The 20,710-nt window shown below is 45.6% G+C and overlaps 1 protein-coding gene and 2 long non-coding RNA genes across 8 annotated transcripts in view; 2 read left to right on the forward strand and 1 right to left on the reverse strand.

Moving 5' to 3' along the window:
* Positions 1-11,951, forward strand: part of LOC131514697 (uncharacterized) — a 114,935-nt gene extending 102,984 nt beyond the window's left edge. For all 6 annotated transcript variants that reach the window (XR_009263212.1, XR_009263210.1, XR_009263209.1 and 3 more), the window contains 3 exons: positions 8,858-8,911; positions 10,369-10,552; positions 11,124-11,951. This is a non-coding gene — a long non-coding RNA (uncharacterized LOC131514697). The remainder of the gene's footprint in view (positions 1-8,857; positions 8,912-10,368; positions 10,553-11,123) is intronic.
* Positions 1-19,485, reverse strand: part of TRAF3IP2 (TRAF3 interacting protein 2) — a 43,879-nt gene extending 24,394 nt beyond the window's left edge. The window contains exons 1-2 of the mRNA XM_058734985.1: positions 19,367-19,485; positions 6,395-7,225 (exon numbers count right to left, since the gene is read on the reverse strand). Coding sequence (XP_058590968.1) covers positions 6,395-7,217 — 823 coding nt within the window. The 5' untranslated portion in view covers positions 7,218-7,225; positions 19,367-19,485. The remainder of the gene's footprint in view (positions 1-6,394; positions 7,226-19,366) is intronic.
* On the forward strand, positions 19,361-20,507 carry LOC131514698 (uncharacterized). Its single transcript, XR_009263215.1, has 2 exons — positions 19,361-19,474; positions 20,071-20,507. It is a non-coding gene; the product is annotated as an uncharacterized LOC131514698 (long non-coding RNA).
* The last annotated feature ends 203 nt before the right edge of the window (positions 20,508-20,710 follow it).

Consider the following 20,710-nt stretch of genomic DNA (forward strand, 5'->3'; position numbering starts at 1 on the left):
ACCTGCCAGGTACCGTACTAAGTTCCTTAGTTGGGAATACAGAGTTCAATTTTCTGTTTTCTTAAAGAAGTTTGAGAATAAAATCTGATTCCCCTACCATGGTCCTTGGATCCTTCCCCTTCTGGCAGAGCTCACCTTGCTGCAGCCCCGTTGGCTTGCTTTTGGTGCCTTCACTGCACCCAGTTCCTTGCTTCCTTCACTTTCTCATCTTTCAGATTTCAGCTCCTAGGTGTCCTCTCAAACAGGTCTCCTCTCATCATCCTATTAATGCCTAACACCCAGTTATTTCCTTCATAGCACTTATACTTTGTTTTGTTTGCTGATTTCTACTTATCTGGCTCTCTAGTAGACTATGAGGTCCATGAAGACAGGATCACATCTGTTGTATCACTGCACACCCAGTGCCTGGCATAGGATGGACAAATATTTGTGGAATAAATTGATAAATGAAGGGACGAGTTCTGTTTCCAAGTCCCATTGACGCCCCTCCTTGCCTCCCCTCCTCTCTTCCATAGGACCGTTAAAGATGGCCTTTCCATAGCCTGATATCACAAAGGCCCCACTCATGATTAGGGATTACTCCTTTCCTCAGGAGGCAGGGAACAGACTTCTTTTTATTCATTCAACAAATATCTGTTGAACCTCTACTGCTAGCCATGCAGCGAACAGAGAAAAACAGGATACAGTTTCTTTGAGTAGCTCAGAATAGATGGAGAGAGAAAATCTGTGTGTCTGTGGGTGTCTGTTTTGAAACACAAACCCACACTCGTTAGTATGTGAGAAGGGGAGGCGTGCAAGTCGGCAGCCACCTACTTGGTAGACTTAAGAATTGCCGCCCCCAAATATCTCCCCCACTGATTTGTCCTCGGTGCCGAAAATCCCATCACAAGAATTTATTCTGCAGGAGATGGGGGATGATGTGACAGACAGATGATTTGTGAGCAGGGTAACTCCTCAGTTCCGAGGCAGTGTTCATCACAGAACAAAAATATAAACCTTGCACACTCATAAATGGGTGCCCGGGACTGTATGTTATTTGTCAGTCTGAAAACCCTCTTGGCCTGGATGCACACGGTTTTCATGTCACTAGGGCTTTTACCACTTGGAATTTGTAAACCAAATCCTAAACGAGGTTTTCCACTGATCAGTCAAGACGTTCAACATTTTTCTTCCTTATTAAGAATGAGTCTTATTAAGAATAAGGAGTTTCTTCCTTATTGCAAGAGTTTGAGAGAGGAAATAAAATCTGATTTTCAAGTTGTCAAAAAGCATGATGATATAATGCAATCAGTTTGGCCAGGAAACAAAATGGCCAACATAAACTGTTACGGGAACACCCACAGCTGTAAGCAGCTGCGGTTCCTGAAAGGCAGCTCCTTTATCATTTCTTCCATCTGGGTTATTCTTTCCTTACTTTTAATTGTGTATGCACTCTAGCATATGAATAATCATTTTTTCGGGTTCCTGTCAGCAATAGTAGGCCTATGCCCACAGTTTTATTTTATTCGGTATTCTTGGTAGAGAAAGCAAGAAATTTTATAGTAAAATAAAGGCTGTTTAGATTTAATACGTTCTTTTTTTCCCCCAAGTTATTTTGCATCATGGGCTTTATTTGGTTGCACAGCCATGATCTCCATTCTGGTGACCTTCAGTGGAGGGATCCTGAGACAATAAGAGGCCAACTTCTCTGGGAGGTCTGGTGGGGGTAGGGGAGAAGACATTAAGCCTATTCTACTGCTTTGAACTTGGTTTTTGTTTGGTTGGTTCTTTTACATGAAAGGGGTGACCGGTAACCATTTCTGCTTTAACTTGCAAAGGCTAGGGTATGCCATTTGCATGGTGATCATTATTTATTTATGTTTTCATTAAGGGATGAGGAAGTAATGCTCTTCTAAAGCCAAGTAGAACCACGTTTCCAACTGCACGAGCATCCCTTAGGTGAACAGATCTTTTGAAGTGGTTTTGTTGGCAATTAAGTGCCGTTATAGTCCTGACATGAAACTAAGCATTTGTAAACACCTGCTCTGAATACTTAAAATCTGTGCCGGTGAGAGGAGTGTGGAAAGGGAGGGGCGCTCTCCAGGACTGGGCTGCTGGATCCATGTGAGTAATAACAATGATACCGAAGAGCTGCTAGTTGTTGAGGGCTTACTTTCCTAGTGCCTTCAGTATATTATCTCATTTAATCTTCAGAGCGACCTTCATGGGAGCCATTGGTGCCGGGGGCCTCATAAATATTCTGGGCTTGCAGTGCTCTGAAGAAAAACATAAGCACAAGTCTTCCCTGACAAAGCCAGCCCAATCCTGACCCTATTCCTTGTGATTAGATGCTTTTGGGAGCCGGGGCCAGGGCAAAGAAAGGCATGGTAAATTAGTGTGCTATATACTTTCATTTCCTGGGGGGTTTTCTTTCTTCTTTTTCACTTTTACTTATTTTTCAATTATAAACATAATACCTGCTTGCTATAACAAATTTAAGAAAAGTATATAAAGTTAGAAGGACAGTCTGTCCCTTCTTAATTCCCTGTCTGCACTCCCCCGCCCCACCCTGACTACCCCAAGCCATGATCACTGATAACAGGTGGGGCAATTGTTCCAGACTTTTCAATGTACGGTGTTTAAACATATATAGCTTTTAAAAATAACACATATGGGATAAACACTGCATCTTGCTTTTCTGCTTGATCTTTTTTTATATAAAGTCAGAATGTGTATTTTATTCTGTGTAACAGAGGTCTAGTAGTCCGTTGTATAAATAAATCTCAAATTACTTATCTGTCCCCTTACTGAGCGGCATTTGAGTTGTTTTCCTTTTCACTGTAATACAACAGTGCTTTACTAAGCATCCCTGTTCATGTGTTTTCATATGCTTGTTTAGCGTTTCCCTGGGATAGATCCTGTAAGTGCATCTGCGGGGCCAAGGAAGCACATTTAAAATTTTGATAAATAGGGAGATTGCCTTCCAGAAGATTGTACCAATTTATACTCCTGCCAAGAGTAGACGGGGGTGTTCATTGCCCCATAACCCCACTAACACTGGATGTTGTCTGACGTTTTTATCTTTTTGCACATCTAATTAGGAAAATGGTATCTTAAAAAATTTTGCATATGTACATTTTTCTTAAATTTAGTAACGTTACATACGCTTACTGACTGTATGTCTTCTCTGAATTATTCCCTTCTCCTGTCTAAGTTCTCCCCTCTGCCTTTCATCACCTCTCCTCCCCCCAGGACCCCCAGTGGTCCCCTTCTCACCGCTTCGGTGGAAGGAAATGGTATACAGAGCCAGGGCAAGGCAGTTGATGAGAGAAATCTCATCAGAAGGTATTAGAGACAAAAAGATTCCCCAGTCAGAGATGTTTGCATTTTAAAAGAGTCTGCCCGGAGGGGGCAATTTGCACTCACCTCCAAAGACTGGATTGCTGGTGGGGTCATTTCAGACTTCAGCACAAAAAATATTTCCATGTGGGAAGATCTTTCTGGGATCCTTGAATCATAAGGAGTTAATGCTTTCTTTGTCTGTCATAACCAGGCTTTCTCCTGTTAGCGGGGAAAGGCAACTGCCTGGGACTTAGTATCACAAAGCCCTTACTAAATATTCACACTTCTACACATTAATCTTAGGGATTCATCAGAAATGCAGAAAAAAACTCCTATACATGATGTTTGTCCTACCGTTGCTTATTGGATCAGAAACTGGAAACTAGTAACAATGTCCAACGATGGAGAATAGCTTAAAAACAATTTGGTAGATCCATCTGATAAAATACATGCAGCACTTTTTTTTTTTTTTGAGAGAGAGCACACACACACACACACACACACACACACACACACACACACAGGTGCATATGCAGGGGGAGGGGCAGAGGGAGAGAGGGAGGGAGGGAGGGGGAGAGGGGGGCAGAAAGGAGGAGGGGGGGAGAGGAGGAGATATATATTTGACATATATTTTATATGTCAAAACCCCAATAAGGAATTATATTTAGGTGATAGAAGTATGAATTGAACTTTTAGGCATATTTCAATTTTGAGAGCAAAATTCTGATTCTGATTTTTTTTGATCAGAAAAATCATCTTTAAATGCACAGAGTAGAATGTTAAAAAGTAGTTTATGGTATTATCCTCCCAGAATTATTCCCTTTTATCCTGGAAATCATTGAGAAATAAATGTACCCCTGACCCTGCCAAGGTCCAGGCCTCAGTGATTCAAATGTAAGGAATTCGGCCACCACACCCATCCTATTACTGGGCCCAGAGAGCAGGCCTCGGTGTCTACAACCCCAGTCAGTGACTTCCCAGCCTCCCAAACTCAAGGTCTCAGCTTTAGGCCTCAGAGCCTCTTTCTCCCCGAGCTTGCTGCTTCCACAGCTCCTGGCATCACTCTTAACCTCACATTTATTCCTACTTTTTCTTCCAACTGTCTTCTAAGCTCCTTTAAGATTTAGCTCAAGTGTCCCTCTGGAAATCTCCTCAGATCAGCACCTCGTCAGGCTGTTTGCTTCTGCTCTGCCTGTCAGAACACCTAATGTCAGTACGGCATCTACTCATGGGCTTGCCTACCTCCCCCTCCAGAAGGCAAGATTTGTACATCAGGGCAACAGTTTCTGTCCCTCCTTTTTTTAAAAAAAAATATGAATTAATGAATTACTGTGTTGCTCTATTCACTTTAGGGGGCTTTATACGAAGTGTGCTCGTATAAATACATAAATTGTGATTGGTTATAGGATTGATTTTTTTTTTTTTTAAGTTTGTTTATTTATTTAAAAAAAATTTTTTTAATGTTTATTTACTTTTGAGACAGAGAGAGACAGAGCATGAACGGGGGAGGGTCAGAGAGAGAGGGAGACACAGAATCTGAAGCAGGCACCAGGCTCTGAGCTGTCAGCACAGAGCCCGACGCGGGGCTTGAACTCACTGACCATGAGATCGTGACCTGAGCCGAAGTCGGACGCTTAACCGACTGAGCCACCCAGGCGCCCCTTTTTAAGTTTATTTATTTTGAGAGAGAGAGAGAGCACGAGTGGGGGGAGGGACAGAGAGAGAGAATCTCAAGCGGGCTCCACACAGCGCAGAGCCTGACACGGGGCTCAAACCCACAAACCACAAGATCATGACCTGAGCCGAAGTCAGATACTTAACCAACTGAGCTACCCAGGTGCCCCAGCATTTTTGATTATTTCTATAATTTATTTCAAAGCTAGGCATCAGACCAAAGAGTCTGACCATTTGAACTGCTTTTTGTACCACGTTTATTTGCTAAGAAAAATATATCTCACAGCCCTGTGACTTCCCAGTAGCCTTAACGGAGACTTAACATCAAGAATTGTAATGAACCTTTTATCTCAGGCTAAGACTTTATCACTTCCAGAGACACTTACTGCACTGATACACATTACTCACTCATCCGCTCATTCAGAAATAATTTCCTCAGAGCCTAGTGTATGCTGGCCACTATGCTAAACGCTGGAAAATTATGGATTAAAGATATACCTTTGCTGTTGTGCTGGAGGGAGAGGTAGACGAGTCCATGAGTAGATGCCTACTGATATTAGGTGTTCTGACAGGCAGAGCACAAGGAAACGGAGAGCCTGAAGAAAGGATTGATCTGGGGAGTTTTCCAGAGGGACCCTGGAGCTAAGTCTTACAAGATGATGGTTGTATAACTCTGTGAATATACTACAATTCATTGAATTGTACACCTAAGTGGGTAAAGGGTGAACTTTACAGTATGTTGATTAGATCTGTAAAGCTGTTTGAAAAAAGAGGTATAGAACTGGGTCAAATGTGCACGAAGGGGACGAACATCCTGGATAGAGAAGAGCAAGGGCAAATGCTTGGAGGTATAAAGGAGTTAGACAGGTTTCAGGGGACTGCGGTCCTTGGGGGTGGCCAGGGTTAGAGTAGAGGTGGGTGGCTCAAGTCTCCAATGGGGTTTAAGTAACAGCATCATAAGAGCAACTCAGTCTTCATGTGATGGCATGAATCCAGAGTTTCAATAACATTCCGACATTTTTGACTGAAGGCCTCTTTCTTTGCCAAAACTAAGATGGAGAAGCAGCTGGGAAGAACCCGGATACCCAAGAATGAAGACAACAAAAATATACTCTAGAAGTCATTTGGGTCATCTCCCTGCCTGTAGGCAGGTTTCAATTAAACTGAGACAGAAGGATCCATTTTCTCCTTAAAGTTTTATAGAGAAGGAGGTTCCAAGTGGGACAGGCTTTGGGCTAAGATGAAGCATTCTTCTGGAAAACCCCTATTCTGGGAAGCAGAATGCCTTCCCTGCATTCTGACCTATCTGTGCTGGTCTAGAGATGTGAGGCATTGACACAAGGCCTTGTTTACTTAGTTACCCAGCCCGGAATGTCCACAGGAGGTGAAGTTCACTTACATGGCACCTGGTGATGGGGACCTCCAGGACAATGGTAATGACAGTTCCACTGAGCATGAGGGCTGGGAGGCAGCATCTGTACACATGCTGGGTACCTCCGAGGTTCAAACTGAGGGAACTCCCTGGACCTGAGAGGTCTGGGGAGGTCCTGGGGGTAACACACAGAGGTGAGGGGCAGGGGCCTTTCCAGCTGCCTGATGCCCAGGACATCCTGGGGCTGGGAATCATACCCCGTGTCTATTGTAGGCAGATCTGGAGCTGCTCGGTTCCTGTGGGGCCAGGGCTGTTGCACCGTCTCTTGGTTACTGCCCGAGGAGTCTGCTGAGGCATTAGGTAAACTTTGGTCTGATTTCTCTGAGTCATGGCCAGTGTCAGGAGAAGCTGCTGAAAGCTGAGATTCTAGCCATTGATTCCGTTTTTCCATAAATGAAAACTGATGCTCCAGGGGGAGGGCTCCAACCACAGACTCAGGCTCGTGCTGGCAGGCTGCAGAGGAACCCGAGGGAAAATCTTTGCCTGGGTCCGGGTGTCTCCTCCAGAAGCTGTCTTCGCTCTCCTCCAGGATTTTAGTGCGCAGGCAGGTGACATGCTGGGACACAGGCCGCAGGTGATTGGAAAGTTTCAGGGGTGGATGAGCCTGAGAAAAGTCTCCTGAGGAACAGTGAGGGGTTTGGGGTGCAGACAAGCCGTTGGGTGCCATGTTCCTTAGATTTGGAGCAGGTGGTTCAGATGCCTCTTCCTGGGAACAGCCTGGGATTGGTTTCAGTAAGTGACTTGGGTATGGTTCTGATTCATCAACCTCCACAGGAATGCTTCGGTTCATCCTAGTTTCTGGAACAAGAGAAAACATGCCACAGCCTTAGAAGACAGATCATCTCTTGGAGCCCCTACTTTATGGCCTTAAGAGACCTCGTTCGAGATGTGGTTTCAGTTAATAGCAGTGTGACACCAACGTGTTTCAAAGCCCCAGTCACATAAAGTTGTTCACTCATTCTCTAGGCAAAGGCTCTAGTGCTTATTAAGATACTTTTACATGGAAGGCGATTCAAAGAATGTGACGGGACCGTCATGCAGTAGACAGCACAATGGGAAGACAGATGAATATCAACAGCTAAGTATGGAGGAGGGAAATTATAATGTGGGCTGCTGTGTGTGTGTGTGTGTGTGTGAAGGATACACAAGACATTGATTGGTCTGCCTTTGAGGATGCCTCTGAGGATGCAGTGGGGAGACAGTGTCCACCTTATAAACTTTAAAAATGTTGCTTCATTTTTAATCAAAAAAAAAAATTAAAAAAAAAAACAAAAAAAGAAAGTGTGAGTTAAAAAGCACGGAGAAAAGGTCATAGTGACATTTCCCACTTAACAACTATAGATTGTTTTCTGGACTTAATTCCCTCTGGCACTATGCTTACAGTCAAGGTAGCCGTGGCCATCTGGTTTGTGATGAACTGGCTGAACTAGCAAGGCTTGCTAAACTAGCCTTTAGCCTACAGTCCGAGTAATATTGGTTTTACCTGTAAAAATAGAACTCGTAATCAACATGATAGAATAAAAGAGAAAATTAGCCTCCCCTTATCATTTGTTTGCTTGAGATGACGTCCCAGGACACCCAAGCTCCAGCGGAAGGCAGGAGGCAGGCAGGGAAAAAGAGTACGGGAGTGACTGACGGCCTGCAGAAAGTTCCAGAGCGGGTGTAGTGGTAGGGAGACCACGAGAAAAAAAAACATCCCAGAGGTCTGTTCCGTGAAGGCCTTGTACACAGTATACCTCAAATATCATACAGAGGATAGAGGCGGTGCTGCTGCTGGTGGATTTTTAAATGCCTATTTGGGGTTCCTGTAGAATTTCAGCCATATACATTTACTGAGGGCGTGCTGTGCCCCAGATCGTGATGTACGTCAATTGTCCCTCTAAGCCAAGTTTTGAAGATTATGAACTCCCCTTCTCTTGAGCCCTGTATCCATCCCAATGGGAACCTGACAGCACCCGTTTTAAGGTGCTCCCCTCTGAGCAGAGGTGGGGCCAGCAATTTCCTACCAAATTTATCTTCAGTGCCTATAGACAGAAACTTCTCTTTGCCTCCCCACCCCCTGCCAGGTGAACTCCAACACTTCTCCTTAGCCTCACTTGGTAACAAACGTACCCATCTGCTGCAAACAACCTTTGTGCTGTTTTCTGGCCCGGAAGAAAACTCTTTTAGTGTCTAATTCCTGGCCAGCCCTCTCTCCCTCCCTGCCTCATTTCCCCTTCTCCCAGCTGTCTGACCCCCCTCTTCCTGGCAGCCGGCTGGGCGGTGCATGCCCCTGGCCTCTGGCCTCTGCAGAAAAGAGACCTCATCACCTACCTCGATTAGACCTTGTAAAAACGAACAGGAACCTACCCCGAACACAAATATCTCAGCTATTTATTATTTTTGAGTGCTCACCATTGTTTTTCTCTCTTTCTTACACTTTTTCTACAGCTGTGAAATTGGATATGCCACACAACATGCTCTTCGGCTGGTCAGGAAACAAAGGTATTTTCTGAGGGGGTGGCTGAGTGTTGTGTAACCTCCTGCAAGCATCTGTGGGCCCACAGCTGAGTGGAAGGGCAAGGAGGTGCCCCGAGTGAGGGAGCTAGCAAAAGGTCTGCACTCTGTCAACGGTTTCTTGTTACATGATTCCGGTGCCACAGTTTACATTCTCCCTGGGTTTGGAAAAAAATTGTTTTAACGTTTATTTATTTTTTGAGTGAGAGACAGGGAAACAGAGAGAGACAGATCATGAGTGGGGGAAGGGCAGAGAGAGAAACACAGAATCCGAGGCAGGCTCCAGACTCTGAGCTGTCAGCATAGAGCCCGATGTGGGGTTCGAACTCATGAACTGCGAGATCATCACCTGAGCCCAAGTCAGACACTTAACTGACTGAGCCATCCAGGCACCCCTCTCCCTGGGTTTTTAAATGTGAATGCCTTAATGGCGGGGGGGAGGGGGGGGTTATGGCTAGATGGCGCAGTCAGTTAAGCATCCTATTCTTGATTTCAGCTCAGGTCATGATTCCAGGGTTGGGGGATCGAGCCCCGTGTTGGCTCCACGCTGGGCATAGAGCCTGCTTGAGATTCTCTCCCGCCTTTACCTTTCCCTCTGACCCTCCCCAACTCCTCCAAACAATAAATTAAAAAAAAAAATGTGATTACCTTACAAGTATTTCCCTAAAAATGGCAAATTCCAAACCTTCCAGGGGCTTGGAAGAAGCTAATAAAAAAAAGTGACAAGCGTGGTCATCTCACATAACTGGAAACCTGAGGTCTATCTTATGGTAGAAATTCTACAATTAAAACTGCTCTGAAATTAAACTAAAACTACCCCTTGGATGGTAGTAAGGATCAGCCGGCAATAAATGGCCTCTGGGGAAAGCTATGGGATTAGTAAACCATAAAAGGCAAAACAACCCTTGGTGTTTTAAACGTGTCACTATCAAATATTCAAAGAGCAAATAATTACTGAACCTACTATGTGTCCAACTCTGTGCTTTATAACCTCCTTCTGAGGCATGGGCTGAATGAAACCCTTTTTTTTAATAACAAGTAATACTTACAAGTGATAACAAAGTTCAAGAGTACAAAAGGGTATACAGTGAATGGTAATCAAAAGTATTTCTAAAGCCTTAAAAAGCATTATTCCTGCCCTCATGTTGCCTGTGATCCAGAGCAAGAGAGAAAACTAATAGAGGAAATCAAAAGCCCTATCTCAGGGCCTTTGCACTTGCTGTTCTTTCTTCTCTGAACACTCTCTCTCTACATGTCTGCAGGGCTTGCTTCCTTTCTCCTTCAGGTCTCCTTCTCAAGTGTTTACTTGCCCTTCTCACTCCCTGTCTCTCTTCCCTGCTTTACCATCCTTTCCAGTAGTTATCACATCTTACATACTACAAAATGTGTGTTATAACTGCAAATACCTAATACATTCCTTGTTTATTGTTTCTCTCCTCCCCCAGAATTTAAACTTCATGAGGATGTGATTTTTGACTGTTGGGCTCATGGCTATCTTCTCACCATCTAGAGCTGTTCCTGGCACATAAATATTTATGGACTGAATAAGTGATGGATGCCTGTTTTTGGAAAGAGTACAGATCTGTGTGGCTGGAAGGATCACTGACAGTGAGAACATCAGGCACCATGGTGGGTAGCAAGGAATATTGGGTGGACCAAGTACTCAGTTCTTAAAGTTACCCCCCTTGGGGACCCTTCCCCCTTACATCCTTGCTTCTTCTCAAATATTTATTAAGGGCTCACTAAGTGTCAGGCCCCAAGGTGAGTCTGGGCCATGCCTACGAGGTCCCATCCGTGGGCAGAGTTGACCGTGAACCTCGCTTGCAGAATACAGGTGTTTCTACCATCTAGTGTAAAGGGAACATCTGGTATTCTGTTCCAGATAGGGAGCTGGTCTGTTCATGCATCATCAGGCTTTGCCCGGAAACAGTGGAGGGTGGGCATGCCTCCCAGCTACCACGTGGGTCCCTCCCAGCCCTAGATCCCTGCCAGAACTGGCAAAACAAACCCTGAGACACAATGGTGTCACTGAGAACAACTACACGCAAATGCCGCATCAGAGGGTCATGGGCAGATTAGTAGGAAATGGCAGTTTCGTTTTTGGTCTTTAATGTCAATATTGTAAACATGCTACACATTAAAAATAATCATTCAATATCTCCCACGGCTAATATTTCCATCTTTCCCTGTTTTATTCCAGGGCTTCTCACATGATATCCACATGGTTACATGGCCTGTGCTCCAGTCCCCAACAGGGGGTGGCACTTGGAGTGAAATGGAAAAACCTCTGTGTCCTACCACTGTTCTAGAGGAGAAGGCTCTGACTCCCCAGAGGGACAGAAGAGCTGCCAGCCAGGACCCTGCAAGCCTGAGTGGCAATGCCCCGGATAGATGCTCGTGGACATCCTGTCCAACTCAGCAAGCCTGGGGGAAGCTGGGACTGGTCAGCCGGTCAGCCAGAAGGATAATGGTCAAGTCTACCTGGCCTCGGGGCAAATTCCTGGGGAAAGGGAGAGGCTAGCGGGTGAGAGAACTCAACTTAAGGGAGTCTTCTGGCTCAGAATCTCTTTTTGAGGCTCAGAACACAGGTGCTCAAGCCCCACACCTAGAGATTCTGAGGTGAGGTCAGGGCTCCCGTGTATCTTTGTTTAAGTCCCACAGGTACGCAGATTTTCTTGTACTTGTACTCTGTGATCTGTGCCATTTGGCAGGAACTATCAGAATTTTAAACGTTTATGCCTTTTGACCTAGTAATTTCACTTCTAAGAATTTCCTCTACAGGGATACGGGTGTACCCTGCGAAATGAAGAGGCTCTGAAGATAGGCGATGCAGCCTTGTTTGTAATAGCAAAGACTAGAAACAACCCACATGTGCAGAAAGGTTCTGATTTTTAAAAACTGTGGTCCGGCCAAACAACGACTGCTCTGGGTCTTTTTTAAAAAGACAGAGGAAGTGCTCTGGGGACTGATGTGGAACGATGTCCAAGATTTATTTGTGAAGTTAGGAAAAGTAAAGAGGAGGACAGTGTGCAGAGCATGCTACCCTTTGCACGATCTGAGGTTGTGTATGCACATGCCATCTCGTCAGAAATTTGGAACAAAGGTCGCCTCTGGAAAGGGAACTGGATGGCTGGGGAATGGGAACAGGAGGGACGCTTGCTTTCCGGAGCATTTTATACCTTATATATCTACTTAAAAGATAGGAGAAAAGAGAGAGCTTCAGAGTGGTCCTGCTGTTCACAAAGATTAAGAACCAACGTGAAGGAAGGGGAGGCGTGTCTCTGAAAAGACAAAAGACCATTCCGCTGAGGGTGAAAACATTTGCCCCCCCCCCCCCCCCGGGGGCAGGAATGGGTGGGCACCAGCCAGGAACAGAGGGCTAGTCTGGAGTACACACAGCTAGGCTGAAGCAATCATGCACCGGAGTCTGGTTCTGATTCACTGAGTTGACCCAAAAGACGCTAACTTCCCTTCTCTTGGATCTCATTGCCCTTTGGACAGTGAGCTGTGGTTCTAGCCCTTGATTCTGACCGCAACTTTCTTCAAATCGGGCGGTTTTTCTCTGTCCAAGTCTCGTCTTTGGCTTCCTTTCTGCCTCCTCTGGCCTGAAACCTTTCTCTTAGCATATCCACTCTACCTTGAGTAGCCTGATTTTGCAGATAAGCTCTTACCCAGATGGCAGCGGTTCCAACATCCCATGTGACAATGCTCCCTGGTGTCCCATTCACAGAATTTCCCACCCCCTCCTCCCTTTTCCTGCACACAGCTCTTAGTCAATCCCCTGGAGCTGCCTCCAACTCTTTGCTGGTATCTGTTCCCGGCAACTTTTTTCTTCTCCAGCACATCCTGCCTTAAATTCTTAGTTTCTTGAAACAGAGCCTATTAAGGCTTCAAAACACGATTTTTCTGATCTCACAGTTCATAAAAAAGCTTCTTTTCCTTCCCTCATCCCAACCTTCCTTTCTGCATGTCCATTACATACCGCCCTGGCCTGAGTGCAAAACAAGTTCTCTCAGGGCACACGTGAAGAGACTTCATGTCCACGTTCGCAGTGAACTGTGGCTTCTGCTTTCCAGATGGACTTACTCTGAACCAACACATATTTCTAGGATGTAGTATTTAAATGCACAGGCTCTACATTCAAACACCCCACGTTTTAATTCTTTCTTTGCCAGCTGCATGATTAGATGTGAGACCTTGAGAAAATTACTTTACTTCCCCGGGCCTCATTTTTCTAATATGTAAAATGGGGGAAAGAACATTTGTCTTACAGGAATGTTGTGAGGATAAAAGAAGATGTAAATAAAATGCTGACTGCAGAACCCGGCCAATATCAAGCTCTCAAAAAACAACACCTGGGGCGCCTGGGTGGCTCAGTCGGTTGAGCGTCCGACTTCAGCTCAGGTCATGATCTCGCAGTCTGTGAGTTCGAGCCCCGCATCAGGCTCTGTGCGGACAGCTCAGAGCCTGGAGCCTGCTTCTGATTCTGTGTCTCCCTTTCTCTCCGCCCCTCCCTGATTCATGCTCTCTTTCTGTCTCAGAAATAAACATTAAAAAAAAAACAAAAAACCCTGTTTTATTATTGTTACAACTGATTTGGCTTTAGAACTTTCTTCTAGACTATGTTCACTGGTTTTATACCTGAATGCTACCGTTATTATATGAGCCTAATGAATGAAGACCATATCTTCTTAACCAATATATATATTTATGGCACATTCGATACGCATGGCCTCTTGTCTTAAAAAGAGCTGGGCCTGGGGCGCCTGGGTGGCTCAGTTGGTTAAGCGGCCGACTTCGGCTCAGGTCATGATCTCGCGGCCCGTGAGTTCGAGCCCCGCGTCGGGCTCTGTGCTGACAGCTCAGAGCCTGGAGCCTGTTTCAGATTCTGTGTCTCCCTCTCTCTGACCCTCCCCTGTTCATGCTCTGTTTCTCCCTGTCTCAAAAATTAAAAAAAAAAAAAGAGCTGGGCCAGACAGGGTATGTCCTATAACTTTCCCATTCCTATTTCACAGAGGGATAGAGATACATTAAGTAGCTCTTCCAAAGTCACAGCTGAATCTAGCCTATAGATCTCCGAGATCTTTCCATTAAACCACATAGATCAGGAGCAAACTTTTTCCGTAAAAGTCCAGAGAGTAAAGAGTTCACGCTTTATGGACCACAGATGGTCTCTGTCTCATACTCTTGCTTATTTAAAGAATTCATTTTTAAGCAACACTTTAAAAATACAAAAGCCATTTTTAGCAGTATGCTGTAGCAAAAACAGACTATGGGTCACATTTGGCCTGAGGGTTATAGTTTACCAATGGCTGATACCGATTACACTGATAAAATACAAAGAAACCTTCCCCTTTATTAGTAGTAACTGCTAATATTTGTTGAATGTTTACTATGTGTCAAATGTTGTTCCAAGTGCTTTACATGTATTAACTTATTTCATCCTCACAGCTACCTTATTTGGTAGGTATGATTGTCAACCTCATTTTACAGATGGGGAAACTGAGACACAGGGACGTTAAGTGACTTTCCCAAGGTCATATGTCCAGCAAGCAGCACAGACAGGATTCAAATCCAAGCAGTTCAGCACCAGAACCCGTGCACTTAACAATCTGTTTCTTGGTTAAGAACCCTGACTTTGAAGGGCGGGGGAGGGGATTGGAGCAGCTGAGTAACCCCTGGAAGCTTCTGGAATGAATATGTTTCAGACTCTTCACCTTGAAGCTAAGGAGGCGTGGATACGGGCCACCTGTGTTTTATAAAGGATTACCGGGCGGGAAACCTGTGGTGGCTTTCCTTCATTCCAGTACAATAGAGGACATGGATGAGGACCGCAGAGGCATCTTGATTTGAGAAAAGCACTTGATTGGATCTCATTAAATTTTAATCATAAACTGAATTCAAAATAAATTGAAAACTGGTTGACAGAGCACAAACAAAGGGTGATGATAAATGGTGATGCATCTAGAGAGGGGATATCTTCCAGGGGATGCCTCTGAGGCAAGGACGGATGGGATTTAATGAAGGTGTTATGTCCCTGGAAGAAGACAAATAGACAGCGAGAAACAGAGGAAGGGCAGGAGTGAGCAGCCTGAGTAATTAATAAACCACATTACCAGCTCCTAAATAATCAAGGCTTGCTGTTCACCAACCACGTGGATTTTTTTTTTTTTTAAAGAATTCTTTGGGTCAACAATAGTCTTGAAGAGTCCTAGAGGCACACACCATGAATATTTCAGGTGGACGTAATAAATATATACATTTACAGCTAGAAAGATCCTCAGATCCAATTTGGATCCGATACTTTCAATTACAGATTCTCAAGGTCTTACTTTATTCTGCAGAGAGTAATTTTTTTTTTTTTTATAAATTAAAAGTCTAAAAGCCATGTTATTAAAAAAAAAATCTTTAAACTCTTTAATGCTCTTTGTTTACTGCCCAAATGCATGCAAACTTTCACAATGTCAGTTTGCTCAGTGGAGGCTGGTTTTGAGTGAACTGTTTGGCTCTGGTTCAAATTCCAGTGAATAAATACTTCCAAGTTTACTTGCAGAATTTCCCAGACAGAGAAGTTCTTCCATTTGGTTTGCCAGAGGATTGGAAGCAGTGGGGAGCCCTGGAGACAAGGGAACATTTACTGGCCCTTGTTCATCCCCTGCACGGTACAACTCACATCAGGCTCAAGGCAGCACGGCATGACCTGACCTGGTTTGAAGTTCACTCTGGAACTGTTCTGAGCCGCTGAGCAAGGAGACCATGGACTAGTGGGAATGGACTGACCCGGCTATGTTGTTAGTTGGTGATAAACATTTGGAGAGCAACCTCAAACCAGCCCAGGTTTTTGTTTGTTTTGCTCTGGATAAGGTTTCTCTCAGCACATATCTGTGATTCTTAATTTCAGTCCAAGCCCTAGAGTGAAGACGAAGGGGCAGAAAGGAAAAATCAGGAGAGGAAGATGAAGGGATAGAACATAAGAAAGGGGAATGGAAGAGGAGAGACACAAGGAAAGAGGGGAAAACTTGAAGGACATTTAAAACAATTTGCCTTTTATTAGTGTAGGAGAGAGACTTATTTGTGATTTTTACGTATTACTGAATACGAGAAAGGGCAGTTGGAAGGGAAGAAAAGGAATGAATACAGTGAAAGGCGAGAGTGTTGTAGGTAAGCTGGTGAGCCAGGAAGAGCCTGGACGACAGCACAGAGGAGGAAGGCAGATCGGAGATGCCAGGGAGATCTAGTGACCCTGGGAGGGGAAGAAGGAAAAACACTGGGACCCCAGGGCAGGAAAACAACGAGGCAGAAAAGAGCCAAGTTTTCCTCATCGCTGAGGGACCTGCCAAGATCCCAGCCAGCCTCGGTGTTCAGGGTGGAAGGAATGGGGACACGCAGGCTGGGGGCGGCAGTCAGTTCCATCACTCCCAAATCGCTCCACCTCGGCTGCCTGGTCAGGGAGCCAACCCAAACTGGCACAACTCTCCGGTTCAGCCGGTACATGAAAGGCCCCCCCACCTCCTCGGCCAGGATACAACTTGCGGCCTCCGGGAAGGTCTAGATGCACGCACGCACGCACGCACAGAGCAACACGAGCGACCAGGCATTGAAGTACATGTGGGCTAGTAGAGGCCTGCTGGTGAAGAGACGCAAAGAATGTCGGGGGGAGAAGGGACAGCTGGGGTTTCATGAACTAAAAATATCTTGGTGACAACGCACTTAGAAGAAACGGGAGAGGCCCAAGGGGAGAGCTTCTTGATTCCAATCCTCAGATGCTTTCTCACGAAAGGCTGGCAGGATTGTTTTGATAAGGAAATGTGGTCAAACATCAGGGGTCATTTCATTGGATCTGAAAGGAATATAAAGTTTAATGTGCCTCATCTGTGCCCTTGCCCACCCCCCCCCCCAAACAGTTGCCTGCAATTGTTACATATTTTTATGGGCTAATCTAAAACTTCCTGCTGCAGAAAAATGGTTGGATTCAGGGTATTTCTGAGATTTCGATTCTGTGCAGGGTAGAACAGATTTCATTTAGACAAACTACCCACATAAACTATCTTTCTGAATGCCTGTTAAAGAATGCCTGCAAATCGAACTACCTTATATTTTCAGAGCGTTTGAAAGTCACTAACTCCTTAACCCTGAGAGAAACAAGCTTCAACACTTTCTGTCTTTGCACCCTCCAAGAGTCAGTATCCCTGAGTTAGGATGATGGTGCATCCATGCTGGTTCAGTGCCCTGACTGCACTCCCTAGTCAGCCCACCACACACAGTGAGCAGAGGCACCACACTGTTTCATGACTGCCATCAAAAAATGACTTGGAGGGGCGCCTGGGTGGCTCAGTCGGTTAAGCGTCCGACTTCAGCTCGGGTCACGATCTCGCGGTCCGCGAGTTCGAGCCCCGCGTCGGGCTCTGGGCTGATGGCTCAGAGCCTGGAGCCTGCTTCCGATTCTGTGTCTCCCTCTCTCTCTGCCCCTCCCTTGTTCATGCTCTGTCTCAAAAATAAACGTTAAAAAAAAAAATTAAAAAATAAAATGACTTGGCGCTGTAACACCAGATTAAGAATGGCTACGGGTGGTCTTTCTGGGTAAAAGCAGGGCTGGCGGCTGAGAGCAGTTAGCTTCATTTCAGATAATGGTGCTTCACCCTTCGAAATTAGAATCAGTAATTCATCACAGGTGAAACATCTTGAAATTCCTGCCCTCTCATCCCGGGGGGCATAGAGAGGGCCATCTAAGAACGTGACAATGACTACACCAGGGCCTTTCCACAGAAACAGTTTAGCAATACTGAAAGCACTGAGTCAGCCCATCCCCATCAGCCAGGGCCTGTTGGAACGGTAGTGACAAAAAATAATTGCCCAAAGAAATAACAACAACAATAATAAAGTAGTGGTTTGGAAAAGGTTAAGGATCCTGTGTCTGCCATCTAATGTGTCCAATCATAGCCATCACCCTTACATGCTATTAGGATGTACTTCATAGCTTCCTTTCACCTCCCATTAAAGGCCCCACATGCAGTGATTATTGGTCTAGCCCAGGAGTGGTTTTCAGCTCCAGCTAAGTCAGTAATGCAAACTTCTGGAGCCAGGCTGGTCTGCCAGTTCTCTGGCCTGCCATGAATCTGTGGGCAAGTGCATAGGACAGTTCTTCCTGAGCAACCCAAATGGGACATGAACTAATTTAAGAAACCCCGTTTTATGTAACTAGAGCCAATAAAAACGCCTAAATTCCCGGCAGCCTCCCGCAGAGCCACGTGGCTGCCCAGCTTCCCCCAGCCTTTGGCCCTGACTGAGGCTTTTACCTTGTGCTTTCAGAACAGGTGAGTGAAACAAGTCAAAGCAGCTTATGTGATAAAAGCTTGAGCACCTATGAGGTGTCTGATAGTATACTTGTGCTAAGGGGTAGAAAAGGATTAAGAAGCAAAGTCCTTTTCCTCAAGGAACTAACCATCTAGTAGCACGAGGTAAAATTCATGTTTGAATAGTCAGTAAACAAAGTAAGTCTTCCAAGATCACCCATTACGGCTAGCCCTCTGGGGACTCCCATTTTCCTAGCTTTATTTTGTTAGAAGGGAATTTAGACAAAATCATGTTAGTTCACCCCCCACACACATTTTATTGATGAAGAAATCCAGTCCTAGGGAAACCAAAGTGATTGCTTAAGCCACAAAGCCAGCAAGGAATGGAGTGAGGACTTGAAACGGAGTTTCTTGTCCTTTTTTATTATTTATTCGGTCTCTCCCCCCGCCCCCCATTAAAATTGCCCTATTCTAAGAAACCATCTTGAACTTGAAAGTCACATGAAACTTAATGAGCTTCTAAGATCGAGTAATAGCATTTCTCTCCTTGTTTTCTGTGCCAGCAAACGTCTGGGTTGCTCCGGAGGGGCGGGGGGCTGTGGGAGAGGGCTGGGAAGGCAGCCGGGAGCCAGCGCAGAGCTGAGCTGAACTTCCTGGCCCACGAATATGGGGTTGATCTTTTCCCTGCACGAAACAAGGATCGAGAAAACTGGGAGTTTTCCTTCCATCTTTGCCACTGACGTGTCCCGGGGCTGGAAGCCAATGACTTAATTTTTGCCATCCCTGGCTCCCTCCTTGGAGAAGTGAGGCTGGATTCTTAACCGAAACTTGTGGGACACGAAGTACTCAAACAAATGGTTCCCAGACAGCTCCGAGAAAACACCCGTGTGTGCGCTTTCCACCCCTCAGAGAGTTAATCTCCTCTCGCCTGTCTGAAATACTAAACCACCAGCACTTTCTGGCAGCCAGATACTTAGGTGTCATTTTCTCAGCCCCAGCTGGTCTCTACACGAACAGGTTAGAAAGGTGGGGAGTGGAAGGTGGGGGGAAAGTAAGGCAGAACATTTCAGTGAAGGCGAAAACTGTTTTTGGAAAATGGGTCAGCAGCTAAAAAGTAAGGCCAGGCAGGCGACAGCTCTGAACGACTTACCTTAGCACCACCACGGACAGACAGACCGGCCGACGGGTGGTCGTGCTCTCTCCTTCTCACACTCCACCTTGGGTCGCTCCCGCCTCCCTCCTCCCTCTCCAGGCCCAGGTAAGCGGTCGAACAAGCTCTGAAGCAGGAAGTGGAAGTTGTATGCAAATTTCTACGGAGGCTAGGAAGCCTCTGCCGAGAAAATCTCCCTGTGGGCAGTGAATCAACAGCTGAGAAGTCACTTTATTTCTTAAAACAGAAACCTCCTTCATTCACTAGAAAAGGCCACTGGCTGACCAATTGGGGTGCATTTTTGTTTCCACCACCCAGCTAAGTAACTGCGGAGGAATGTCCGCACTGCCCTGGACCTCGGTGCTACTGCAGCGCCCTAGCCCTAGACAAGGTGTCTGGAGAGGGGATTGGATTTGGGTGTTAAGATTGGTTATTCATTAGCTGCTCCAAAAGAGGAGATTAGGGGCAGATAGCGGGGTGGAGTGTGAGTCAAGAGCTTCTTACTGTCTCTGTTTAAACGTCAGCATTTGCTGCCCTTGCTCATGTGAGGGCAGGACTCACTGCCCATCCCCATGTGAGCGTGCATGCGTGCACACATGTGCATGCACACAAGCACAAGTATGCATGCACTGTCCTCCTTTGGCTGCGTTTTTCATGACCTCAAGTTTATTTCCTCTCCTTCCTTCTCCTTGTTTAATCCATAGACTGGAGAATTTATTGTCAAAGGAAGCACATGATGGGAGCTGTGGCCGCTAGAGCTCTGGAGTCGGAGGGATGTGGGTGTGAACTCAGTTCCGCCACTGGCCGACTGGGCACAGTCGGGTGCCTGGGCAGGAACACTGTGCTCCTGGTGCTGGCCTTGCCTGCCCGTTGAAGAGGCCCAAGGGTCAGCACCCGCTGCCAGCCATCTCTCCACCCTTGTGCAGGGGACAGGTCCCAGAGCATCCCCATCCACACTGCCAGGTTCTGCTCAAGTAGGTCACACGAAGTGGGTTGCTCTACACTCTGCAAGCAAAGGAAACACGGCTTGTTTTTAAAATAACGTATAACAGGTTGCATATATTTTGGTATATCCTTGTGATGGAATACTATGCAGCTGTGAAAAATAATAAATATGTATGTATATATTTCTACATTCTAACGTGCAAAAGTGACTATATTATTTATTAACATGATCTCATTTTTGTCAATATATATGGCAGATAAACACGTGTACATTCATATATAGATTCATGCTTGTTCACTGCTGGTTGGCCCTGACACCTGCCCGGAACATAGTGAGCAACCATTCTATATGCATCAGATGAATAAATCATAAATGTCTGGAAGAATGCATCCAAACTG

This window comes from Neofelis nebulosa, chromosome 6 (genome assembly GCF_028018385.1).
Source record: "Neofelis nebulosa isolate mNeoNeb1 chromosome 6, mNeoNeb1.pri, whole genome shotgun sequence".
Classification (NCBI taxonomy): domain Eukaryota; kingdom Metazoa; phylum Chordata; class Mammalia; order Carnivora; family Felidae; genus Neofelis; species Neofelis nebulosa.